The 24,619-nt window shown below is 36.4% G+C and overlaps 1 protein-coding gene and 2 non-coding genes across 3 annotated transcripts in view; 2 read left to right on the forward strand and 1 right to left on the reverse strand.

The window, feature by feature from the left end:
- Positions 1–412: 412 nt before the first annotated feature.
- Positions 413–24,619, reverse strand: part of LOC134848730 (Fanconi anemia group M protein-like) — a 55,566-nt gene continuing 31,359 nt past the window's right edge. The window contains exons 13-18 of the mRNA XM_063866242.1: positions 10,986–11,196; positions 10,455–10,786; positions 9,723–9,929; positions 3,560–5,699; positions 1,183–1,442; positions 413–706 (exon numbers count right to left, since the gene is read on the reverse strand). Of these exons, the coding sequence (XP_063722312.1) occupies positions 488–706; positions 1,183–1,442; positions 3,560–5,699; positions 9,723–9,929; positions 10,455–10,786; positions 10,986–11,196 (3,369 nt within the window). The 3' untranslated portion in view covers positions 413–487. The remainder of the gene's footprint in view (positions 707–1,182; positions 1,443–3,559; positions 5,700–9,722; positions 9,930–10,454; positions 10,787–10,985; positions 11,197–24,619) is intronic.
- On the forward strand, positions 19,598–19,670 carry Trnar-ccu (transfer RNA arginine (anticodon CCU)). Its single transcript has one exon. It is a non-coding gene; the product is annotated as a tRNA-Arg (tRNA).
- Positions 20,149–20,220, forward strand: Trnaa-ugc (transfer RNA alanine (anticodon UGC)). The gene has a single exon. It is a non-coding gene; the product is annotated as a tRNA-Ala (tRNA).

The raw sequence follows: 24,619 nt of genomic DNA on the forward strand, positions 1-24,619 counted from the left end.
TGACTTGACATTGAAAAATCTCAACGTTTGAATTTCCAAAAGCAAAATAGATGGCCTCTTTGAATTTCTAGAACATTTTATGATTGTCACTTTTTTGATAAATTAACAAATAAAATGAGCTGATCTTAAAAAGAAATCAACTATCAAACCGCGAAGTTGCAACAAATTGTAAGACTTCCTGGAGAAAAAAAACAAAAAAAAATCATAGCGACCTATATAAGACTCTGAACTACATTCATTGACTCTTATTAATCAGGTTAAAACAAGTGTAAACTCAAGAATTGAAGAACGTTTTAGCAGAATAGTCCAAAAACAACATACCACAAAAGCTTTTTCTTGCAACGCTTTCTTAAATTCTTGGTTATTTTATTACCCTTAAATGAGGCACAGAAAAATTTCAAAGCAAGTAGATTTTTAATTAACAAGCTATTTCAGAGTGACAATCCAACACAAATACTGCAAATAATCAAACATTAAAAACCTATTCTCATTCAGAGCTACTTGATTCACGATCAGAAGCTATAACAACTCTTCTGTGTTTCTTTCTGTGCATTGGTTTTCTTACCACTGGACTCGCGGAGCTTTTGCGCTTTCGAGCGACACGAAATTTCTGATTAATTGAGACAGGCGAGTTCTCAACTTCTGATTCTATCTCTGTTTCTTCTCTGGAGTTGAACTTCTGCCGAGGCATCAAACGGCTCGTTATCTAAGAGTAGATAAGATTACACAATGGATGAAATTATCATGTTTTTTTTTCACAATTCCTTGAAGTGCTCAGAAAACACAGTTTTGACTTGAGATTAGGTTAACAATCAACACTCTTAAAAACTTTGGGGGCTAAAAATAACTGGGTCTAAGTTAGCATTTCGGCCTGTCAGAATTGAGTAATTTATACTCAGTTCAAGGCAACTTCAGTCCAAATCAAATACTGGGGTAAAGGATCTTTACTGGTTATTATGGGGATTCGATGCTCGGCAATAAAAACACGCCTTTTTCAAAGAAGCAAATATTATGCTTGCACCAATTTCACAATAGTTTGAGAGTTTTTATCACGAAAAAAATAACGATCATACGAGCTACTAAGCTGTCTACAGAGCACCGCAGCTGTGTCTCTGATCAATACACATGCATTCATTTCGCTTCTATCTAGAGTTTCCAGAGTAGCGGAGAAACTTTTCCTACCTCTACTGATTCACAGCTTTCTGCACTCTCTTCCTCGTCTTCATCTTCTTCTGATTCCGAATAGACAATCTCTTCATCGTCGGCCACGAAGAAACTATCCTGCATGTAGCTCGACTCTTCGAGATGATCAACTGCCTGTGACATCACTGCACTCTTACTCAATTTCTGTCTCGGCTGTCTGATGTACTTGTGCAGGTCAGACAAGGTCACATCAGGCGAAGTAGGGTTCACTGATCGCATGTACACATAGCGCATATCGGCTAAAAGGGGACAACTAAAAATTCATTTCGAAAATCATTTAAATCAGCATTTTGTAAATTTCCGACTTTTGAAAAAATAAAATGAGAAAACAAATACAAAAAGACAGCAGTTATTACTCAGATTGAAGGACTAAATTTTACTTTCAACGTCCATTTAATTTAACAGATCTTCGATACATTTTTTAAGCAAGCCAATTGGAACTCAAGTTTAAAGCAAACTCATCAAAAGTTAAGGAAGGTACCTTGCGGAGCTAAAACAGCAATGAAGTTTAAAACGTCAGCTTTTCGACCTGAAAAATTTAAAATCAATGAAGTCTTGAAACAAATCATGCAAACTCGAGCACATCAGTTATATAAACCTTTTTTTGATATGCACAAAAACTTGAAATCAAGTTTGAAGGCCATTGAAGACCTTGTTGACTCCAAAGACAAGCAAACAAGCAAACTGATTATGATACGAGCTCTTAAACGCCGTGATTTATGTGATCGCTTTAGCTATCCCATTTTTTGCCGAAATTTCGTCAAATGTAGCTTTGAGATCGCTTTAACGAACATATCTATCCTATTACAGCTTGTTTTTGAAGTCAAGCCGTATGCAAAATGATTAACGTGGCTTCGCATTATTAAAGAATTTCAAATATTATAATGTTTTGAAAATGAAAAACGTCGACGGTAAAAGTACAACTAAAACGGGCCAATTTTGAACAGAAATAGTCTAGGTTAGGTGATGATCAGAATCTTCCCTGGAACCAATTTTAAAAACGAGATATTTTCAAAAAAGAAACATTTTTGTTCGCCAAATTGATGAAAAACTTTGCGTAATAGATAAAAAAACTTATTTTCACTGCACCAATCTTCAATTTTATATAAATGGGTTTGAAGTGAAATAATTCCATTCGTTTTTTTAGAAACAGCCATCATAGGCAAAAAAGACATAAACTGTGCTAGCCAACGCATATCATTAACACAGGGCCAAAGCTGCAGTTACCAAGACAAGCGACAAAACACTAAGCAGTAGCTTTAATAGGGGAAAAAAGAAAAAAGGAAAGAAAATGAAAATACACTATCCACGAGCACACACGTCGACTGGCCCTACTCAGCTAAGGCTACCGGAAGTCAAAGAACCGAAACATTAGCCACTTATAAAGCTGAGAACACATGCAATTAACATGTTTAAACTTTGCAACAAAGTGCTACCAAAATGGACTTTACTTTATCAAACTGGACTTCAAGACATAGCCAGACAGTTGGAACGCAAGGAAACAGAAAAAATACTGAATAGTTCTATTAAAAAAACTTCAATAATCAAATTTCAAAAAAAAGAATATATGCCTAAAGGCATTTTGAATTTCAAAAACATTATATGATTGACACTTAATGATAAGATTTGAGAAAACTGGATCAATAGGTAAATTTTTTCTTCCGCTGGAAAATCCGAAAACTAAATTCACTTTTCAAAACTAGAAGTCGATCACGTTTTTCGTGACCTTTACATTTTTGCTGTTCGATAGTGGAGTTTGCCTTCCTTTCAAAAAAGGAAATGAATTGAACTTAAAAGAAATCAAGAGTGAAACTACCGCGAAACATCAGACTTTAGCGTGAAAAAACTTTTTCTTTTCCAACAAAAAACAAATAAAAAAGCACCAAGACCTATACATCAGTCTTCGCAGCATAACACATTGCTCGCAAGCTCCATTGGTTAATAAATATCAAATGAAAAGACCTTAAACAGAGCCTTGAGAACCTATTGCGCATAATAGTGTTTTTGAGTAAGTATTGATCACAGTAAACAAACTATACTCTGTCGATACATAGTTTTTTTTTTTAGAAAATCCAAACTGTACCACGATAATCATATTTTTCCGATCTTTCCAATTGTTACACACTTATGCTAGTATAGTAACCCACCCCCTTTCGTTTCTAGTAAGAATTCTATTCCAATAAAGTATGAATTCAACGGCCAGCCAAATTCAAACATTGCACCTAATAACATTTATCTGCTCTTTTCCACTCCTCCACCCGAAAATGTGTGGGGGGGGGGGGGTGGAAAAGGGGAAAGGCACAACGCAGCAAAAAGGGGGGAGAGGCAAGAGATAGAGAGATCATATCTTTCTTACATGTATCATGAACAGACTGGGAGGCTAAAAATTTCACATCTTGACTTGTCCAATCTGACAGATAATCTTCGTCATCATCTTCATCTTCGTCACTCGCAGCTGCTTGAGTCGCCAAGAAATTTTTAATAGCCAACTTTTTTGTTTTCATTTTCTTTCTTTTATTATTTTTGACATTCTCCGCCATTTTCAATTCTGAGAACCTATGACTACTGCAACCGTGTGAAGTATTTATATTATTCACGCTGGAATCAGATTGTTCAAAATTAAGCAGCTTCAAATTTTTGGATTTTGGATGCATATGTGCATTTTTTTCGCTCATCTGATCAGGCATTTTTGGTTCCGGAAAACTAAAACCTCGCATTGTCTTCCTTGCATTTTTAAATCGGTGCGATGTTTCAGGAGAATCAGAACTCTGATTCAAAGAAATACTTTTTTTCTTCAATTTCGTTGGGGCTGTTTTTTCATTGGTGCACCGAACGCTGCTTCTATCATCCATAGATTTGTTTTCAGAAAGCAAACTTTGAAAATTCAACAAATCTCGTCGATTAGATTTCGTATCCACTTTCATCGGAGAAACAATTGCAATTTTCTTATCACAATTCGTTAACGATTTATCCCAATTCGGTAAGAACACTGGAGCCGAGTAACTCTTTTCGCTTTCAAATAGAAGAGTTGTCGTGATATTACTATTTCCAGCATAAGATGACAAATTCGACCTCTCAATTTTTCCAGATAAATTAGGGTTTCCTGGTGTATTCAAGTAAGGAACTTCAGTAAGTGATGAACGCGTGAAAACCGAATGACTTTCTTCTGGTTTGATAAACTTAAACTCATAATTCATTTCGAAAGTTTTAGTTAAATTTGATTCGAACAACGGAACACTGAGCGAACCGTAATAAGAGCGGATTTTTTCTAGTATAGAACTAACAGTTTTGTTAGCCAGGCTAACTTCACTTTTGTTTTCGATTTCAGAAACATTCAAGGCATCATTAGCCATTGGCAATTCTTCTTTGCATGAAATATCTAAACAATCACGTCCACTTCTATCTTCGATTCCCATAGATTGTGAAGTCTGATTACTCATTACCAATTCTTCTTTGTCCAAAATATTCAAATAATCGGATAAATTGTGGTCTGAAATATCATGTTTTTGATCAACAATTTCTATACTTGTAGAATTAGAACTTTCGTCCACATGTATAATCTCCTTGCTTAATCTAGTAGTATTCTCCTTGCTAGCAGTTGCTTTCAAATCACCTATTATTTGTTTATCATCAAGTACAAACTGATCATTTTGAACAGTTTCCAGAGTCGTGTTAAGTTTTAACTCATTGGTTCGGTTGGTGAGAGGCTCATTGCCGCGAATTTCTTGCAACGAATGAATTTTCCTATCGCTGCACAAACCTGACAAGTTCTTGATGTTTTCAGCTGCTGCATTGTCAGCTTCGACTATTTTGTTGAACTGTTCCAATAATTGATCAGGAAGTGGAAAATATTTAAGCGCCATCAAATATTCCTCAGTATCTGGTTTCTCTTTTTTAGCAAAACTTTTCGACTTAGAGCTAGTGATACTATCTGCCAAACCAACCTTTCTAGACAAAGGCGGAGTTTTATTTCCTATCCTCGGCATTGTTGTAATATCATCGTTGACCGATTCAAATTTGGCAAATTCAAGTTCGAAATTGATATCATTTTGAGATTCAGCCATGTTTGGTTCTAAAATATGGTCTTCGACAGTCATTTTTTCTTCATTGTTTTCGTATTCACCGAATATAGAATCCATTTCAATTTCACGCTTTTTCCGCTCTTCCTCTTCATTCTGTTTCTTCTTGTTTCGGCTAAGTGGTTTCTTTGGCTCCGTTATCTTCTCCTTGACCTTTTCTTTGACCTTAACTTGGTCTTTGATCTTTTCCCTGGCCTTTTCTTTTACCTTCGTTTTTATTTTTTCACTAGTCGTCACTGAATCTAAGCAAGGATTTTCCGGTTTGACTTTCGCTAGAAACATTTTCACCACTACCGGGTTTGCGTCAAGTGGTATAACACGTGGATTGTCAGGGTTCATTTTGATAAACTTCGAGAAGACAAAGTCCAAAACTTTGTCCATTTTGTTGTCACCCGATGAGTTGCTATTGTTATAAGACTGAAAACAAAATAAAACTCATTCATCGACAATTGTAAATTATATCAGCTGCTCTGCAAGCAACGCCGGAAAAATGAAAATATATATCGACATTTTGAGTCACAGAACGCGAGGCTAAAGAACAGAAGCTCCACAGCTAAAAAATATTTATCCGCAAAAATATGACCACTTTAGGATATGTTGATTATGTGTATGAATTTGAACAATTTTTTAATTTTTTTTTCTGTGTAAAGAAAAAGCTAATTCATGTAGCAAACCAATAAACACAAATCATGGACATCAAATTCGCAAAAACGAGAAAAAACCGCAAAATTAGCTTTAAAAACAGCTAAAAAGCAAACGACAGAACTTCAAAAATCAAACTTTTGAACAAGCATTCGAACTTGGCCCTCCCACTAAAGAGTCACTTGACTCAACCTCAAATATGGCGCCTTGGTTTTATTAGTTCCACATTTACTTAATTCTTAGATATCAGATAGAAACGAATGCTGCGCTAACTAATAAGGATGCGAAGCGGAACTCCGGACCACTTGCGGTACAGCACAACCGTAGCATTGAACGCAAGCGAATGGAAAATGAGACGAAAAAAACTACGTCGAAAAAAATACATATTTGAAAAATTAAATTAATTTCGAAAAAAAAGAAAACCTCAATTTCAGAAAATCAGTCGGAAAACCCGAACACCAGCATTAAATAAACTTGTTGTATTGACCGCGCGGCCAGTAAAGCTTACATTGCGTAAGTAGGCGCTCATTGAGCCGCAATAGACAAATCCATAAAAAAATGTTGTCACAAAAAATTTCTAACGATTAAGTTTTATAACTTTTTAAACCTCACACGACCAGTTTTTTAATAAGTTAATTCTTTTTGACTGTCAAATGACACAAAAAGTCAGTAAAATATGAACCGAAACCATTCTAATAAAAAAAAACAAAAAAAAAAACAAAATAGTAATTCCGAGCTGGTAAATTTACAAAACAAAATCCAGGCTTCGAGAATTAGGCCAACAAAAATAAGTAAACTAACGAAACACCGATAAATGAACGTTTTTAGGAAAATGTAATTAAACTTCATACAGTCTGAAAAAAACAAGGTCCGAATCCCAGACCTTCGGCTGCGAAGGCAACTGCGTTTTTTCTAGACCAAAAGCAAAGGAGCCAGCAAACTGCTTTGAAAGAGCTTGCAATTGCAAGCTCCAATAAGACCCTGAAAATTGAGCCGATAAAAAATAGAACATATAGTTGAAAAAAGTCAACGAACGCAAGTAAACAGAAAAAAATACTGACTAATATTTTGAAAAATCTCAACTTTCGAATTTGAAAAAAGTCCTTTAAACTCATTGAATTTCTAGAAACAATAATGATTGACACCTTTCTGATTAAACCAACCCAATTTGAAAAAAAAAACTGGATCAATAAGTAATTTTTTTATTCCGCTGAAAAATCTGAAAATTGAAATCCACTTTTGAAAATAGTATTCGATCACGTTTTTTGTGACCTTTACACTTTTGCTCTTTGGTTGTGGAGTTTGCCTTCCTTTTAAAAAAGGAAATGAACTGGACTGATAACAAATCAAAAGTCAAAACGCGAAAAATTAAATTTGAGCCTGAAGAAATTTTAAGATTCTTCTCAAATAAAATCATCAGCACCTATATAAGAGACTGAACTACATTCATCGACTCTTGAACGAAACTAGACAAAACCCTACCCAATATCAGTAGCTGGAACAAAACCTAAGACACACCCGAAAACATGGTTCTTCCCAATTTCAATGGTCAGAACGAACATAGCTACACTGCTAAGAGACAGTTGAAAAGACAGTCTGAAATAAGAAAAAAATGCCTGAAACTTTCGAATTTCAAGCAACATATATATGACCTCAAATCTGTTTGAAATGCAAGAAGAATTTATGATTTGACACGCTTTTGATCAAAAATTAAATCAATTTGAGAAAACTGGATTGATACATAAAATTTTCATTCCGAAGGGAAATCTTAAGATAAAATCCACGTTCGAAACTTTCAACTTTTTCGCGCCATTTCCACGTTCATATTTGGCGAGTGCAATTTACCTAAGATGAAACTAAATTGAACTGAAAAGTGCTGATTTTCCTAAGTGCCATCAGAAATGCATTATTATGTAAGAATGCTCATCTGTAGTTATCAGAGATTTTTCCTGAAATCATTCCAAATCATTTCAAAAAAAGAAATTGCAACAAAAATACCAGCAAATAATATATTAGCACCTTGCCTTATGAAAAGAGACTTGAAGAGGACAGGCAACGGGACTAATTTCCACTTTACAGTCTGCCTTTAGTCTACCCACTTCTACAAATTGATATGATTCTTCAATGTATTGTCAACATTGTGTAGGCGAGAAAAAATTGTTGAATAACTCACCTGGTTTGCCTGGCTGAATAAATAACAGCCAACAAAAATATTTCTGAAAGTACCACAACTAAGTTTTTATTTTTTCTTTTCCCATTTTTTTGTTCACTCAGAAGCTTTTTGAGACATTTAGACAAAGAGACGTTTTATGCACAGTCACGATTTGTAGCTGTCAGAGGAATTATGCGAGGAAAGAAAGAAAACAGGAAACATTCCAAATCATTTCAAAAAAAGAAATTGCAACAAAAATAACAGCAAATAATATATTAGCACCTTGCCTTATGAAAAGAGACTTGAAGAGGACAGGCAACGGGACTAATTTCCACTTTACAGTCTGCCTTTAGTCTACCCACTTCTACAAATTGATATGATTCTTCAATGTATTGTCAACATTGTGTAGGCGAGAAAAAATTGTTGAATAACTCACCTGGTTTGCCTGGCTGAATAAATAACAGCCAACAAAAAATTTTCTGAAAGTACCACAACTAAGTTTTTATTTTTTCTTTTCCCATTTTTTTGTTCACTCAGAAGCTTTTTGAGACATTTAGACAAAGAGACGTTTTATGCACAGTCACGATTTGTAGCTGTCAGAGGAATTATGCGAGGAAAGAAAGAAAACAGGAAAAGTATCAAAGTAATCTTATGTGGAATTTAATAACTTGTTTTGAAACACAAGATTTAGCTGTTTTGAACCCATTCGAATGCACCGTTAATTTTTTTGCGTAGGTTCATTGTTTTTAATAATCGATTTCAAAGAGAAAAAAAATCCTTTTAGTTCACTGTTGTCGAGTGTGTAGCTGTGTTTGATATCGTGATAGCATTTCTTAACTTATTCTTCAGCTAAGGCATCAGAGTCTTGAGGGCATCTCCAAATCTCAAGGAGTGTTTTTCAAGATTGCGTTTACAAAAAGGAACTTTCAACATTTTGTTGATAGAAAGCCAAATGGAAATATATCGTTCAAAACCAATTCTGAGTGAAGCTGATTTATTGAGCGCAAGACAAATTTCGGTAACTCATATACAAATACTTCATATATAGTTGGTAAACCATTTTGCTTGAAAACGTCTTCAGATGTACTGCATGATAGATTTTACATTGCAATTATAGTCATTGAAAAGTTGCGATCTTGGGACAAAATGTCTTAGTTTACTAAAAATTCCAAATTGTTTTTCGAGTCTCTGTACTACATAGGCAAGATGACATTTCAGTGCTTAGAATAAAAACTAAAAAACACCGGAACAGATAGTTTCTCCCCAACTTCAAAGGACGGAACAAAACTACAAAAGCGCCCGAAGACAACTCTTCTTTCTTTAGCCCATATTGGGCGGAATCTGCTCAACCGTCTCCAGGCTAAGGAATTTCACGTCTTCAACCGGCCTTAACCACAGGTCTGCGGGAGTAAAAGGAGAGGGAGTTCTGGGGCAGTTAAAAATGTGGCAACTAGTGTGGGGTGACAATAAACAGTAAGGGCAAAGTTGGGAAACTTGGTTGTCTAAGCGTGCGAAGGCAAAATTTATTCTTCAACTTAAGTGGTCTGCACAAAAACCAAAAGACACCCAAGACATAATTCCTGCACCCTTTAAAGGTTGGGGCAAAAATCCCCAATAAAGGAGAGAACTCGTAAAAATATACTCACCCTTTCTTCTTTTCCCGCGGTGAGTATAGCATGAACCACCCCTTGTCTTTTCCTGCCAGTCCTACCCGCCCTCTGGATGAGTCTGACGAGACTCTTGGGGGTGTCGAAGTTCACTATCAAGTCCACCTCCCCTATGTCTAGTCCCTCCTCACCCACACACGTGGACACTAGCACGTTGAAGTGACCGGACTTGAACTTCTCAATTATCTACACATCAAAATCTTATATCGAAATTGCTTCCAATTCAATCAAATTTGGAAGTCTAAAGCACGAAGTTCAACTCCGCCGAAATATGGATCTTCTGCTTGCTGGTCAATATAAATCATTAACTTCAATTTCGCTACTATAATCTGAGTCACAGTTTGTTTTTCTTAATTTAACTTGGGCACCATCATGGTTTTTCTCATCAATTTTTATTCTCATCTTATTAATTTATTGTATTTTTGATCAAATGAAACTACTGTCATCAAAATCATCATCAGAAACACTGATTCAAAATCTATTGAAGGTACGCAGTTCAAAAATAAAAGCCTGTCGTCGATGAGTAAAAAAACAATCACAGGTAAGCTCAAGTCATATACAGAAACGTAGTCCACCTATCGATGCTTCAGAACTCATGTTTTGACATTGCCATCATGGTCGCTCAGAATATTAGTAAAAACAGTTTTATGAACCTCAGAGCTGTTATTTCTTCTATCAGTGTGAGCACTGTAATACATTTATGTTTCTAACCCTTTTTTGATGCGCTTGTTTTAGCCCCCTGCCAGGAATTGCTTTGCCAGCAGTGTCTCCCTTCTTAGCTACACTACAAGTGGAAACTTCATCCATCGAAGCATCAAGATCGCCATTCAAATCACTATCCCCAAAACGTATGTAATCTTCGGTTGCTGCATTAAAATCGGAGGCGGAGTGATTCGATCCTCCTCCAGTGTTCTGGTTGCCCTGGCCAACAAAACTCATTGCTTTGATCATTGGCTGATGCCGCATTAGCATTTCAGTTATTTCGTGAACACTTTCTCGGAAAGTGGAGAAAATCATGACACGAGTGCCGCGCCAGTCAGAGCCTAAATCAAAAAAAAATATATTATTTTTTTATCATTTAAAGTACACTCCTTTACAACAATTTTCGAAAACAACCCTCTTCACCATTCATCAGTAAATAAGTATGATGTTTTACTCATTATAATTCAATGAGCCCCCGCTTTCCTAAAAAGCGATAGATAACCTGTAAAAGTTTGAAATTATTGTTTTCACTTCACTAACTAGTCGTGAAATGATCCAACACAATCTGTTCTAATTTTTCCAGCTTCGGATGACTGTGATAATACTGTTGATCTCTTGAGGTAACTCTTCCGCCAGGAGAGCCCCGTGAACAATCTGCGTCTATTGCAGTTGAATTTGGGCTAGGTTGTGCTTGTGTTGCTAGCATGAGGGAAGCATCCAAGTGACTCAGCAGCCTGCCTTCAAACCGCTCCTGTAAATTCAATCAGAGACAAAATTACCTTTCAAATATCAAACGAGAATAAAAAAAGAAGGATCTAAAAAACTGTTGCTGACTTTGAGCAATAAGCAACTAACCTAATTCGATACTAAGACTTCTACAGGGAAAGATACAGAAGTTTTGTGGGGGCTCCTTTGATAGTGTCGGTTTTTTGATAGATTTCCTCTTCATAAAAACTCCCAAACCTGGTAATCGCTTCATCTTCATTTAAGTTAAGCAAACAACTTCAATATTACTTACTTTTGATGGGGAATAGTTTTGTTAGTATGTTACATCCACTTTTAATAGATCATTCTGTAAATTTTGGTTAGAGAGATTGTTTAATGATGTAGAAGCTCCGAAAACTAGTTGAGCCGATAGTGAAAATTTTGTTTTATCTTCTTGTTGCGAGCCAGAGCGGCTTTCAAAATCCATTTAAGGGCGGCTCTATCTTTCGGGACTTGTATTTCGCTACTTCTTATTTTGCAAACTGTCGATGAACCTACTCGGTCACGGCTGGAGGGGTCCTAGTGTCATCCGCCTCCTCAAGGTGGGACCGGCTGCGGCAAAATGGATGACATCTCCCCCTCCCCCACGGTTGGTCCTGCACTGAGCAGGCCGGGGGCAAATAAAAAAAAAAAAAAAAAAATGAACCTACTACATCAAAGCTCGCTGCTGTAACAATTGAAAAAAAAATTCCAAAACTTTTTGTTTGCTGACAGAATTTAGAAATTTTGAGTGATAGGTGATTGTGCTAATTATTTATTGGACTGTTGCGGCGATAAAAAAAAATATCGTTTATTGATGCGCGCTTTGCTGTGCACCACTTGTCATACAACAAGCAAGTAGAGGAATTAAAAAGCAAGACACTCAAGAACTAACAAAGAAGACTTCGAACGTTGTTATCGTTGAAGAATAATCATAATAATGGTTTTGTGATTGTGTATCTCAAAGTAGTAACCTTGACCTCTATTAGTTATTTAGATACCAGCAAGTTGTTAGCTGTACGAAGTCCAGTGGACTTCGCGTCACTAGTTGTTCTATTTAGACATAGGTCAGTTTAAATTTAACACACTTACCTTTTATTCTTGTAACTTAGTAACTTAGATTAGTTAGTTTAGCTTACCAGTGGTATAATTTATTATTGCACACTTTTATTATGGCGCAGTCATCGACTGCTTCGAATTTGCGGTGAAACCCCCGCCTTTTGGCCAAATCACACCGTAGAACCACCCACCCAATGGATTAACTGGATAGATAAGTTCCATCTGGCCATCATTGCCTGAGAGAACTTGGACATAGACAATCTTAAAGAACCATTGGAACTGGAAACTACAATCACTATCTTAGAGGGCGCCCAGGATTCAGAAGATAAACCACAGAGGAACGCCAGGGAGGCCAGAAACAGAGAAGCAATGCGAGTTTTCGAACACACAGAAGACAAACGAACCCGAGAAGAGAAACGAAAACTCGGGGGCATGAGGAGATACGAGGCAGACAAAAAGTAAGATATATCCTATACCTGGCCTTAGGAGCCGAAGCGAAGAGAGTGTTTTCCTAAAAACAGCCAAGGGTGAAGGTCTTAGCAATCTCCTTCAGAGAATTTTTCGACCGCTCGGAGACAGCATTCATTAAGCCAACAAACATCACGCTCGAACGATAGAAACTGTTGAGCAGAAAACAAAAGAGAGAGTCCTACGAACAATTCTGGGGAGCGTTGTCGGACTTAGCAAGATCTTTTGAAAGATCTTGTGAAATTGGTATCAATGCAGAGCAAGAATGGAAAAGGGACGTATTCATATTTAATGAAGAATTGTGACCTACAACGAAGACTCCTTTCGGAAACACTTAATCTGGTGGACGCACTCGCCCAAGCTATCATAGACGAGAAAGGCTACTACAACCATCTCAAACTAACAAACATGACAAGGGCAACCAACTTCACTAGCGGTAGAGTGTACAAAAAATTTAATACTGTAAAAAGGAACCACGCTTGAATATAGAAAGATCCAACACCTGTATGAAATGTGGAAACGCTTTTACCAAGGGACATTTGAACGTGTGTCCAGCAAAAGAAAAAATCTGTAATATTTGTAAACACAAAGGACATTTTGGAAACCTTCGTAAATCGAAAGGGAGAAGGCCAGTTGTAAATAATGTAGAAGAAAATGTAAATAATCCTAATTGTTCATATTCCCCAGAAGAGCCACAAGTGAACACATATGAAAATTTTTGTGGAGTTGATAAATGTCTGGACAGAAGAGGGAACTAGTGACAACGACGATTATTCAGTACTAAACATTCGAACCATTTACGACGACTACGGCCGTTGTAGAAACTAAGAAACTTGTAAATATTGGATTAGGCGAGGGCGCAAATGTAAACCTGAATATTCCAGTGGATTCAGGTAGTCCAGTAAGCTTCTTAAACAGAATGTTCTAAATGAGCTGAAATTGAGAGATCCACAGCTAAAAATTCATCCCGTCGACAAGAAAATTCGAGCACTATATTGCGGTTTTACTAAATAACACAATCAACATTATCGGGAAAGTAGTAGTCAGGATACAATCCAACGGATGGATTTCAGAAGAAACTCCATTTTTTATCACCACTGGACACGAAAGGAACATCTCAGGAAACGATAACCTACCCCGAATAGGAATAGAAATTGCACAGAGACAACCATTACTGCCTGTCAACACTGTGCACTTCCGGGTCAGAGTAAGTCAACTACTTATTCGAATACAATTCTCAACTTGTACAAAATTTTCATAGGACTTTTTAAAAGTGTAGGAAAAACCATCGGACAGAAAGATCACTCATTTCCATTCCCCGTTCAAACCAATTCAAACCAAAGGTAGAAGAGTTCCCTTACATTTACTAGAAAGCGTTAAGGCAGAATTGAATAGAATCGAACAAGAAAAAAGGATGGCAGTATTAAATTAGCTCTAGACTCGAAAAATTTTAAATGATCAGATATTCAAGAATAAATATCAAATGCCTAATAACCACGAACTCATCGACAACATCGCTCATCCAACTTTCAAAAAAAATCAAGGGAAGTGTGGTTCAGTAGCTTAGATTTGAAAAACGCTTAGAGCCAACTACAATTATGCAATGACACGAGTAAACAATGCAATTTCATCATTGTAGGAGGCGAAACCACCAAAACAAACCGATTTTCAACGGGATTCTATGGGATGGGAGATGGATTCGTTGTTAAAAGATATTCCCTTCAACAACTGTTACATTGATAACATTTTAAATGCCACAAAAGGATCTTCAGAAGAATATAAAACGATTCTCTGGAAATACTTTGGAAAGTAAGATCATGGCAGTCAATATGGAGAAATGCGCATTCTTTCAAAAAGACATTGAATGGCTGGGGTTCAAAATAACCCTATCGGGGGTTAAAACCATTGGTTGGGATATCCGCTTCAATAAAAAATCTCCCAAACCCGAAGAATATCTCCAAATTAAGATCATTCTTTGGTTCAATAAACCAATACAAGAAATTCGTTCCGAAACCAATACATGAAATTCGTTCCGAAATTGTCAACACTAAGATCTCCGTTACGTCCTTCATTAGTCAAAAAATCAGTTTACCAATGGGATGAATCCCACACGAAAGCTTTTGAAGAACTAAAAAGACAGTTTGTATATATAACGGAGAATAATCATTTCAACATAAAAAAGATGTCCAGATTAAAAACAGATGATTCACACAGTGGTTTGGGAGCCACACTAGAACAGAGGGATGGAGAAAATTGGTTAACTATAGCATTTGCCTCCCGATTTTAAATAACCATGAAATGAAATACTCAACTAATGAACTCAACTTTTAGGAGTGGTTTGGGCTACTGAAAATTTCGAGAATTATTTATACGGCGCCGAGTTGGAAATTGTTACGGATCATATGGCACTATTATCGGCGTTAAACGCAAATCAGAGCAATAAAACAATGCACAGTAGACTGACCCGTTAGGTAAATCGACTTTTGCCGTTTAATTTCAAAATCAAACATATCCCAGGAAAAGAAGTGGGATTCACCGACATATTATCGACCCACAGGAAAAGCCCTACCAACCTCATATTATGATAACGAATTCGAGGTGTCAACGGTGAACCAGACTTTAGAAAACCTTACTGTAAATAGTGATAGTAAAAAGAAGAATTCTACGAAGAACGAATTGTTAATCAATAGTCCAGTGGATGTATGTTGTGTACATAGTATTTTTAACTTGGATTGCGCAAATCCAACGGGCGGAAAGAAAGAAATACTACAACACATCCAACGGTCGTTCTTCGCGAATGTTCTTAATTAGGTCACAGACACAATACGAATTTGTAATTCTAATCACTCGCGCTCAGACTCTTGTAAAAGCAGTTGTATTCCACTTAATCTCTCCAAATTCAACTTTAATCGAATTTTCCATTCAGACAAAACTTATCTCTTTTTATCACAGTCTTTTTTATCAAACTTGTCGATTCTAAAACGAGAAGATAATTATAAAATTACAGAATTCCAATCTTCGGTAAATTAGTTAAAACTATCCTTCGGGCAGAAAGCCAAGGAATTTCAGTGAAATTTGATAACGACATTATCTCGGAAATTCATAAGAAACTTCTTGCAAAATACAAGGGAGAGCTAAAATTACCTACAACCCCACTAGTATTTACGGACCATTGCTTCAGCAAACTGATTAAATTGATGACAGACGAGAACAAAATACTGAAGGACGTAAAGAAGTCGGTGGAAGAAGGTAGACCTTTGGATAGATTTGGAGCATACTTGAATACCTTCCAACGAGACATCCACGTGAAGGAAGGATTACTATTCAACGACAACAAGCTAATCGTTCCAGCAGCCCTCAGATCTCCATCTATGACACTATTGCACGAAACTCATCCAGGACAATTCGGGATGAAAGCGCTGGCAGAGAACATATGGTGGCCACACCTCAATCGAGAAATTTACTACCACGGGAAAAACTGTATTCAGAGCATAAAAGCGGGTAAGAACCTCAAAAATATTCTGGGCTCGAATAATACGGAAAAATTACCGGTTCTATCAGCACCAAATGAAGAAATATACTTGGACTTTGCAGGCCTGTTGGAGAAAAACTGGTGCAGCTCACAATACCTCCTCTTATGCATTGATAGATTCACCAAATTCCCGTCGGCTAAAGTAGTGAACAATACCTCAGACCTCAGCGTCTTCGTAACTAACATTTAGGTCGGATTACTGTAATCAACATGGGTACCCGACGTCAATTAGAACGGACCATGGGTCGTGCTTCATTTCGAACGAAATTAAAAACCTCTGCGAGAAGAACAACATTAATCTAAATTTATGTACAGTCGGAGATTGTAGATCTAACTGAGTCGTTGAACGTCTTATTTATACAATCAAAGCAAAACTTATGGCAATGTCGTTTAACGAAACTAAACCAACTTTAAATGCGGCAATTGATAAAATCATTTAGAATCTTCGTTCAACGAAACAACCATCCATTGGATGTTTCCCTTTTTCTAAACATTTTAATAGACCACCCAATACATTCTGGAAATCCTTGGTTTCACACGCCATTAATTTAGATAAAGGGAAGTCGATTGTCTCAAAAGAGAGAGCGCAGGACTGGGGAGCGAATGATATCATAGAGGACGGATACTTGGAGGAAACGATACCGGACAGCAGCGGGTACTAGAGCGACCCTACCGATAAGGCGGATCAAGTCATACCAAGAGCCCCATTATCTAACCCCTTCAGCCAAGGAGGTAATTGGTATAGGAAGACAGTTAACAGAAGGGAAGGCCAACCGTACTTTAAACCCCTTGGCGGAAAACCTAGGTCAGACACAAAACATACGGTAACCCCTGACAACGTCCATGTACTTAGAAAATCGGATCTCGCGTTCAAGAAAATCTAACCTTTGGCACTAAGTAAATTTTCGTCCGTTCCGAATACGTTAGTTTATTAAAAATGATTTAGAAGGAAAAAGAAAGAGAAGACCCCCTCTGAAAAGAAGCCCACATGCGAACGGGTTCTAGTTCGACGAAAAGGAGGAAAACAAAAGCCTCAATCTCTAAAGGTTTCAGCTTCTTAAACTCGAATTTATGTTCATCACTGGACATAGACCATTGCGACAATGTTTTAGAGGATTATTTAGGCACTGACTCGGAGGTTAATCACAATTCTCAGTCTTTATTGGTGGTAGTGCTTTAGATCGGCCTAGACGAACTCTTTCTGGTGAAGTGGCAAACTCCGTCTACTCTACATCAACTCCTGGCACTAGCGAGAATCCGATAGCAATTGATGGTTCCCCTGAGAAACAAACAGAGGAAATAGCAGAAGCCCCAACATGCAGTTCGTCGCGCACAAGGAGGAACCCAAGCCCCCCTAAATTCTATGGAGAGAGGCGGTTCATAGAACAGAAGTCACCAGCAGCCGCGATAGCAGACATATTGGACTCAGAGGAGGAACCACTCATAACATTCTCGTCAAACAACAGATGCCAGACTTCCAACAATTTCGAATCACTATCTGCTTTCTTGACACCGCTGGAGGATATACTACCAAGACCATCCTTAGTGGCCGAAACAACACAAGGCTCACCTTCGACTACATCCTCAAAGAACCCAAAAATCGCGGTCATATGCTCCCCATTGCAAGAATGTCCAATGGATAACAAAGATGACGAGGGGAGCGATATTTCGTCAATACTCGATACGGAAGTTAGAAAAGAAGCAGACAATTTTCATCAAACATTTAATTCCTCTGCGTAAAATTCACAAAACTTGTTTAGTTTAATTGGACACTAAGTCGTGCTTATTTTACCATTGGTTATATACCAATTTGTTGAAACATTCCTTTTTACGCTCAATTCTTACCTTAGTGATCTTAGTAGTAGTTCCTGGTTGGACTCATTTCATCGCAATTACCATTTTATTTTACTATGTTTTATTTGTTTATATGATACATAACCCCAATTGTACATAACATTTTTTTATTTTTCATTTGTTCACCTGCTGTATATATCTGTAAAATTTTCTAGGTAGCCTGTAAATTTTATCTCATATTCTTCTCCGTGTTAATGTGTATATTCCCTTTTAAATTCCATTGGCGCTGAATGTTGATTCTTTTTGTATCAAACTTCGGATCCCGTGAGTGAAGGGAGAATGGAGTATGTGTGATATTGGCTACTGAGTAAAAAAGCAGATACAAATTTCCCGTGCATTGGGGAATGTAGTAAACTTGACCTCTATTAGTTAATTAGATACCAGCAAGTTGTTAGCTGTACGAAGTCCAATGGACTTCGCGTCACTAGTTGTTCGATTTAGACATCGGTCAGTTTTAATTTAACACACTTAACTTTTATTCTTGTAACTTAGATTAGTTAGTTTAGCTTACCAGTGGTATTTGCACACTTTTATTGAATAGTTATTTTTTTTTCAAGCCAAAACTGGGCTTTCGTCAATTTTACTGAAAGTGAAATGAAAAGAGCACTCAACTGGGAAAAGTACGGCGTAAAGACTGCATATAATTTCATTGTTTTTTTTTTGTTTAAAACATGTTTTTTTTTAAGAAATCTCGGTTATAATTTGCTGAAAGTATATGAGTTCGCTGAAAGTATACTGCGAGCAAAACGAGCACGCGGAGTTGATGGTGAATTCACGAATTTGGAGTAACAAATCGCTGCCTGGTACGGTACGTCGAACCGATGCGAAAGACTCTTCAGTCGCGCAAAATTGTCGATTGGTTATCTCAGGCACGGACTTTCTCAAATGCATCTCGAAGCGGAGCTATTCCTCTTTGTGAACTTTGGGTGCAAAACTTGTTTCAAAAATTCTGTAAATAAAATGGCATTTATTTAGAGAATTGAATTATTTCCAGAATTTATTTTTTTCTCTCTGAATTTTTTTTAATTCCTGGTAACAGATTAGGGAAATAATGGCGGGACAACCTTCCATAATATGGCAATTATTTCTGCGGAGACCCTGAGAGGGGGGAGGGGTTCGCACGATATACCCGCCAAAACTGTCGGCTGGAGTTGGAAATGCAGTCGTTTGGTTCAGAAAAACTGATGGTATGGTCTGACATACGCTCGGCACCGGCAAAAATTTGATGATATTTCGGCACTATTGGGGTTAGTGACGAAGTACAGCATGCCGAAATTTAAAATGTTCTTCAGGTGCCGAAAATCATCAATTTTGGCATTGTTGTGAGGAATTGGACACATCTCCAATCAGGGGCGAATTTAGGGACACATCAAAACAGGGAGGGAGATCCTAATGTTAATGTTGCCCAGGCGTGCACGACACAAACATTGAGAAATCTTATCTATATATTTCAGCAGATCAATTTCGTATGATCAAAATTCAACACTATGTCAACGCCCGTGTGGCCTAATGGATAAGGCGTCTGGCTCCTAACCAGAAGATTGCGAGTTCGAGTCTCGCCCCGGGTATATTTTAAATAATTTTTACTAAAAACGTCGGACTTAATTAACTTCCGAAAAAACTGTTTTAAATCAACTACATCAGTCTATTTAGCGGCAACTAATCAACTTAAAGAAAAAAAATGATACTATTTTATGATTTTCAACAACTTAACCCCAACCCACCACACACATAAGTTTTATGTAGAAATCAGTGGTTTTGCAAGGTTAAGTAGATATATGAAGAGCATATCTGTTTCAAATTTCACAAAAAAGTGGGTGCGTTACCGATGGTAACAATTTCATAACTGAGATGTACTGCACTTGCGTTATTATTGTAACAGGCCAGTCTGTTTTTATTGGGCTAATTAAGACGGAATTGAAATGTCGGTCTTTCAAATCAGGTGGCAGACAGTACAGATCCAAATACAACAGTGCCGAAATACAATAGGGCTATTTATCCAAATTGATCTGTTTCAAACCCAAATAAATCAAATACTCGATAACTGGGGATGTAGCTCAGTGGTAGAGCGTCCGCTTTGCATGCGGAAGGTCTGGGGTTCGATCCCCCACATCTCCATTCTTTTGCCAGTAACTTAGTATAAATTTTACTTACTATTTCCGATTTTTATTTTCTAATATAATTAATTTTAGTTGGAGTGGCGGGCTCTTTTTCCTCCCCCCCCCCCCACCTGCAAACATTTACAAGTAAGTTTGCTGACCACATTGTCCGATTGTTATAAAAATTGACATGTAGACTAATTAGGCCAAAACAAACATATTTGGTCTTCATAATCAACCTCGTAAAACCACTCGTTACACTAAAAAATTGAAGCTCGTCTGAGGTGGCGGGGAAAAGGAAAAAGAGCCGAGTGGTGATACAACGATACAAGTATGGGCTCTTTTCCAGTCCTCCTTTCAAGTTCAATTATGAAAAGTCTGTTTAACGGTGGCCAGTCAATAAGCAGAATGGTCCAAGTTTACTTGGTTTGGTATTTTTTGACGATTCTAATAATTATTTGATCAATTAGCCAACCCGTATAAACCAATATAAGTCAATGTTTTTCTGCTCTTGGACCCATTCTGCACTTGGAACATTCTGCTTATTGCCCCGCCTACTGGTGGCCAGTCAATAAGCAGAATGGTCTAAGAGCAGAATGGGTCCAAGAGCAGAAAAACAGAAAAATATCAACTTTTATAAGCTAATCGGTAAATTAATTATCAGAAATGTCAATAATACCAAATTTGACCGATTTGTTCTTCATATTTTACAGCGTGACATTACGCATTTGGTCGTAATAACACGTAAAACAAACATAAAACTCGGTATTTTGAAAGGGGGGACTGGAAAAGAGCCCAAGTATGATAGCTTGTCGCTGAGGAAAAGTATGTATGGGCCCCGAATTTTTTGAAAAGGTAAAGTATAATTAAAATGAGGGCGAAAATTAAAACATTGCCAACTGACAAGAGTTACGAAAAATCACGAGGACCTATATAAGAGTCATCACTACATTCATATCTAAATAACGGGGATAAAATGGAAGCTCGGTCTCTATAGCTAACTTTAAATTATAAATCAACTGTTTCCTCTTGTAAACAAACTTATTAATTTATTAAAGAGGTGCAATAGGTACATATTGGTATTGAACCCAGTAAAACGCAGTTAAGCAATATTTGTCTATAATTTTGCTTTCCAATGCTATATAAAAGCGATTAAGTCAACTTGCTTTTTGGAACCTGATCTAAACTACATTTTATGATTGGATAAATTAGATATTTTACCAATGTAAAGTATTTAATATTAACCAATCATGATCCATCTAACTAACAACCCACTTATTTGTAAGTGCTGAAGTTACTTGTAATTTCAGCACCAGAGAGATTTGAATTTAACTTAGAAATTAGTTGGACTCTCCCGAGCACTTCAACAACCGCAATAGACCAGTATACCCTAGATCTATTGAGCCTAGCAGAGACTAGTTAAACAACCTGAGACTAGATAGTATAAGAGTAAGATTAGGATCGGTATTAGACTAAGAAGTTGCACGAATCTATCCGGCCGAAAATAAGATAGCGTGACGAGCAGACGGTGTACCCTATCCGAAATTACTCTATGAGTTAACCAACTCGGTCCTAACTCATCTGGTGCGACCATAAGTCTCGAACAAGACCTTAATAACTTAGAATTAACCAAAATAGATTAGAAATTAGACAAAAACATTTACAAAATGTTATACGACAATAATTTAATCGAAATGTCTCTACGACTCAATAGATCAGAGCCAATATTCCGAACCATAACAGAACTACCCGGAATTGGAAGAAGACCTCGAACCAGAGACGACATACGACAAAGTAGAAACTTGCCATATAGCTATATGATAGTTAGGCAAAAACCAGAACAAACTTTTATATTTAGAATACTACTGGCAATGAATTTAGATTTTCATTTGCAAACATAAACCTTGAAGTTAATCTTCAAAATCATTTCAGGCGCTAAACAAAATTATTAATATACAATAACGATTGATAAAAAGATCTAAGATCGTTTTCCTAAAACTCTGCAGTAATATACAAAACATGTTTGAAAAATATTTATTGAAAAATAAAAAATAAAAATTAGTAGCATGACAATAAATGGTTAATAATCATAAATCATCCTGTTGTTCCAGCTCCATCATCTAAAACATAACAGCAATCATAAACCCACTAATATCATCAAAACACTAAATCTTTCCTTTACACACATTTAAAAATTTATTAAAACTTAAATTCACTTAAATTTAAAATCAGATCATCAAGGCTTATCCTTGGATCTTAAATCATTTTCTATTTAATTAAATTTAAAACTTGATCATCAAGGCCTATCCTTGGATCAAAAAGAACAACTTTGTTCTGCCCCACCCACTTAAACGAGTGTCTAACGACCTCAAACGTCGATTCACTATCCAACCCTTTCTAAAAACCCAAGACTAATAGAAATTTTTAAACAAAACTAATCATTCAAATTAGGATAAACAGTGAAGAACTTCGGTTATTCATCCTTCACTTGACCCCCCCTCTTACCAGACCCAGGATAAATCTTAGACTTAGTAAGTTTAAAATAGTATCTAACGAACTACTCGCGTTCTAATTATACCTGAACCTTGTGGATCGATTTACTATTCTCCAACCCTTGAACACAATCACTACCCCTAAGTAAGATTAAGTAAGTTAACACCTTAACTTATACTAGCCACGAGAAAGTAAAAAATCATTCTTCGGAATCGATATACTTTTCTCTCCAACCCTGAACAAATAGACCCAGGTTAAGCTAACCAAAAAATCGTAAGAACTAACAGTTTAGGAAAATAGAAATCATTTAACAACCTTTTGCATCCGTCATCCTAAACCTTATGTCATTTAAAAACCTAGGAAATAAACAAACAATCGTTTTACACAATTGTGAAATAGATAACAAAAAATACGACCTTGTAATCACACCTCATACACAAACAGTTGGATACATTCGAACAAAACGACAAACACTAAAAAGAAAAATAATAACGAAACAAAGACAAATAACACGAAAAAGATTTTCAAAAAATCGAAACGCATTTTCAGAATCAGAAACCAACAGTTTAGACGAACTTTACAAACTAAAAGAATCAATAGATAAAAATTACCCACTTCACGATCAATTATATTTTTCTGACTCAGAAACAACTTCAAATTCATCAAAAAGAGGAAAAAGAAGAATAAAAAAGCAGTATAAACACAAACCAGTACATTTATACAATTGGAATCAACCAATTCGACACATTAATAATTACATATTAACAGTCATCGAACGAAAAAATGAGCTCAACGCACACTCCAGGTGAAGAAAGTCCAGATGATGATGAAATCTTTCCTTTTATAGTAGATGCAACCACTGATAGAGGACAGCATATATTTTGCACAAATTTACTATTAAATTTATTTGAACCCGGAATCAGTCCATGTAAAACAGAGTTCCCAGATGTAAAAATCAAAAGACAAATCATAGACCACTACTTAAAAGATATATGCAACATAACACAACAGTATGGAATCTACTCCATAGAATTCACCTCACCAAACCATAATAATAGAAAATATACAATTCAAACAGACGATCTTGATTTAGAATTTTCAAAAGTTTTTTCAGAATATATAAAAAGCATCCAATATCATAACTCACAAAGAGCAAACTCCATATTCACCAATGAAGTTTTCGCAATAATATATAGTTATATTTCGATATTAGAAAACGAAATCCCAATAACAAATGTCTCACCGACAGAAACATCTAAACATTTAAGAGTACGACATGAAATCACACTACTCTCTAGTTATTTAAACATCATTAAAGAAAATTTCACGAAAGACGACGTTTCACAACATACAAAACACGATCTACAAAAAATTTTGGCATGGTTCATAATAGATTATTTCACACACAATATTGATTTAATTGCACAAGCAAGAAAAAATTTTAGACCCCAAAACTCGAACGATGATACCGCTATCACAGAACAATCAGATTATGTTTGGGACCCCGAATGGTCTCATCCCGCATTTATAAGCTTCCCACAAACAATCTCAAGTCAAGCAATAAGTACAATATCTTACATAAGAGATTATGTAAAAGTAATACCATTAACCATTGATGCGACACCATTAAACTATAATACATTTTTACCCGATACACAAAATAATAGTTTAAACTCTACAGTTATACACAATGAAAACCTCAATGGAACTAGGAATCTTACTCAACAAGATATCCAGACACCATCACACTTCATAAATGAAGAAATTGTACACACAACAACTACACAACAAAGTATTTCACCAATACGCCCAAATTTAACAACACCAAGAAATACAAATCCTTCACAAACACAGGTAACCTTACAATCAACCGTTAAACCTTCGGTTGCCCCTAAATATTCACATATGGATTACCAAACATACAG

This window comes from Symsagittifera roscoffensis, chromosome 6 (genome assembly GCF_963678635.1).
Source record: "Symsagittifera roscoffensis chromosome 6, txSymRosc1.1, whole genome shotgun sequence".
Lineage (NCBI taxonomy): Eukaryota > Metazoa > Xenacoelomorpha > Acoela > Convolutidae > Symsagittifera > Symsagittifera roscoffensis.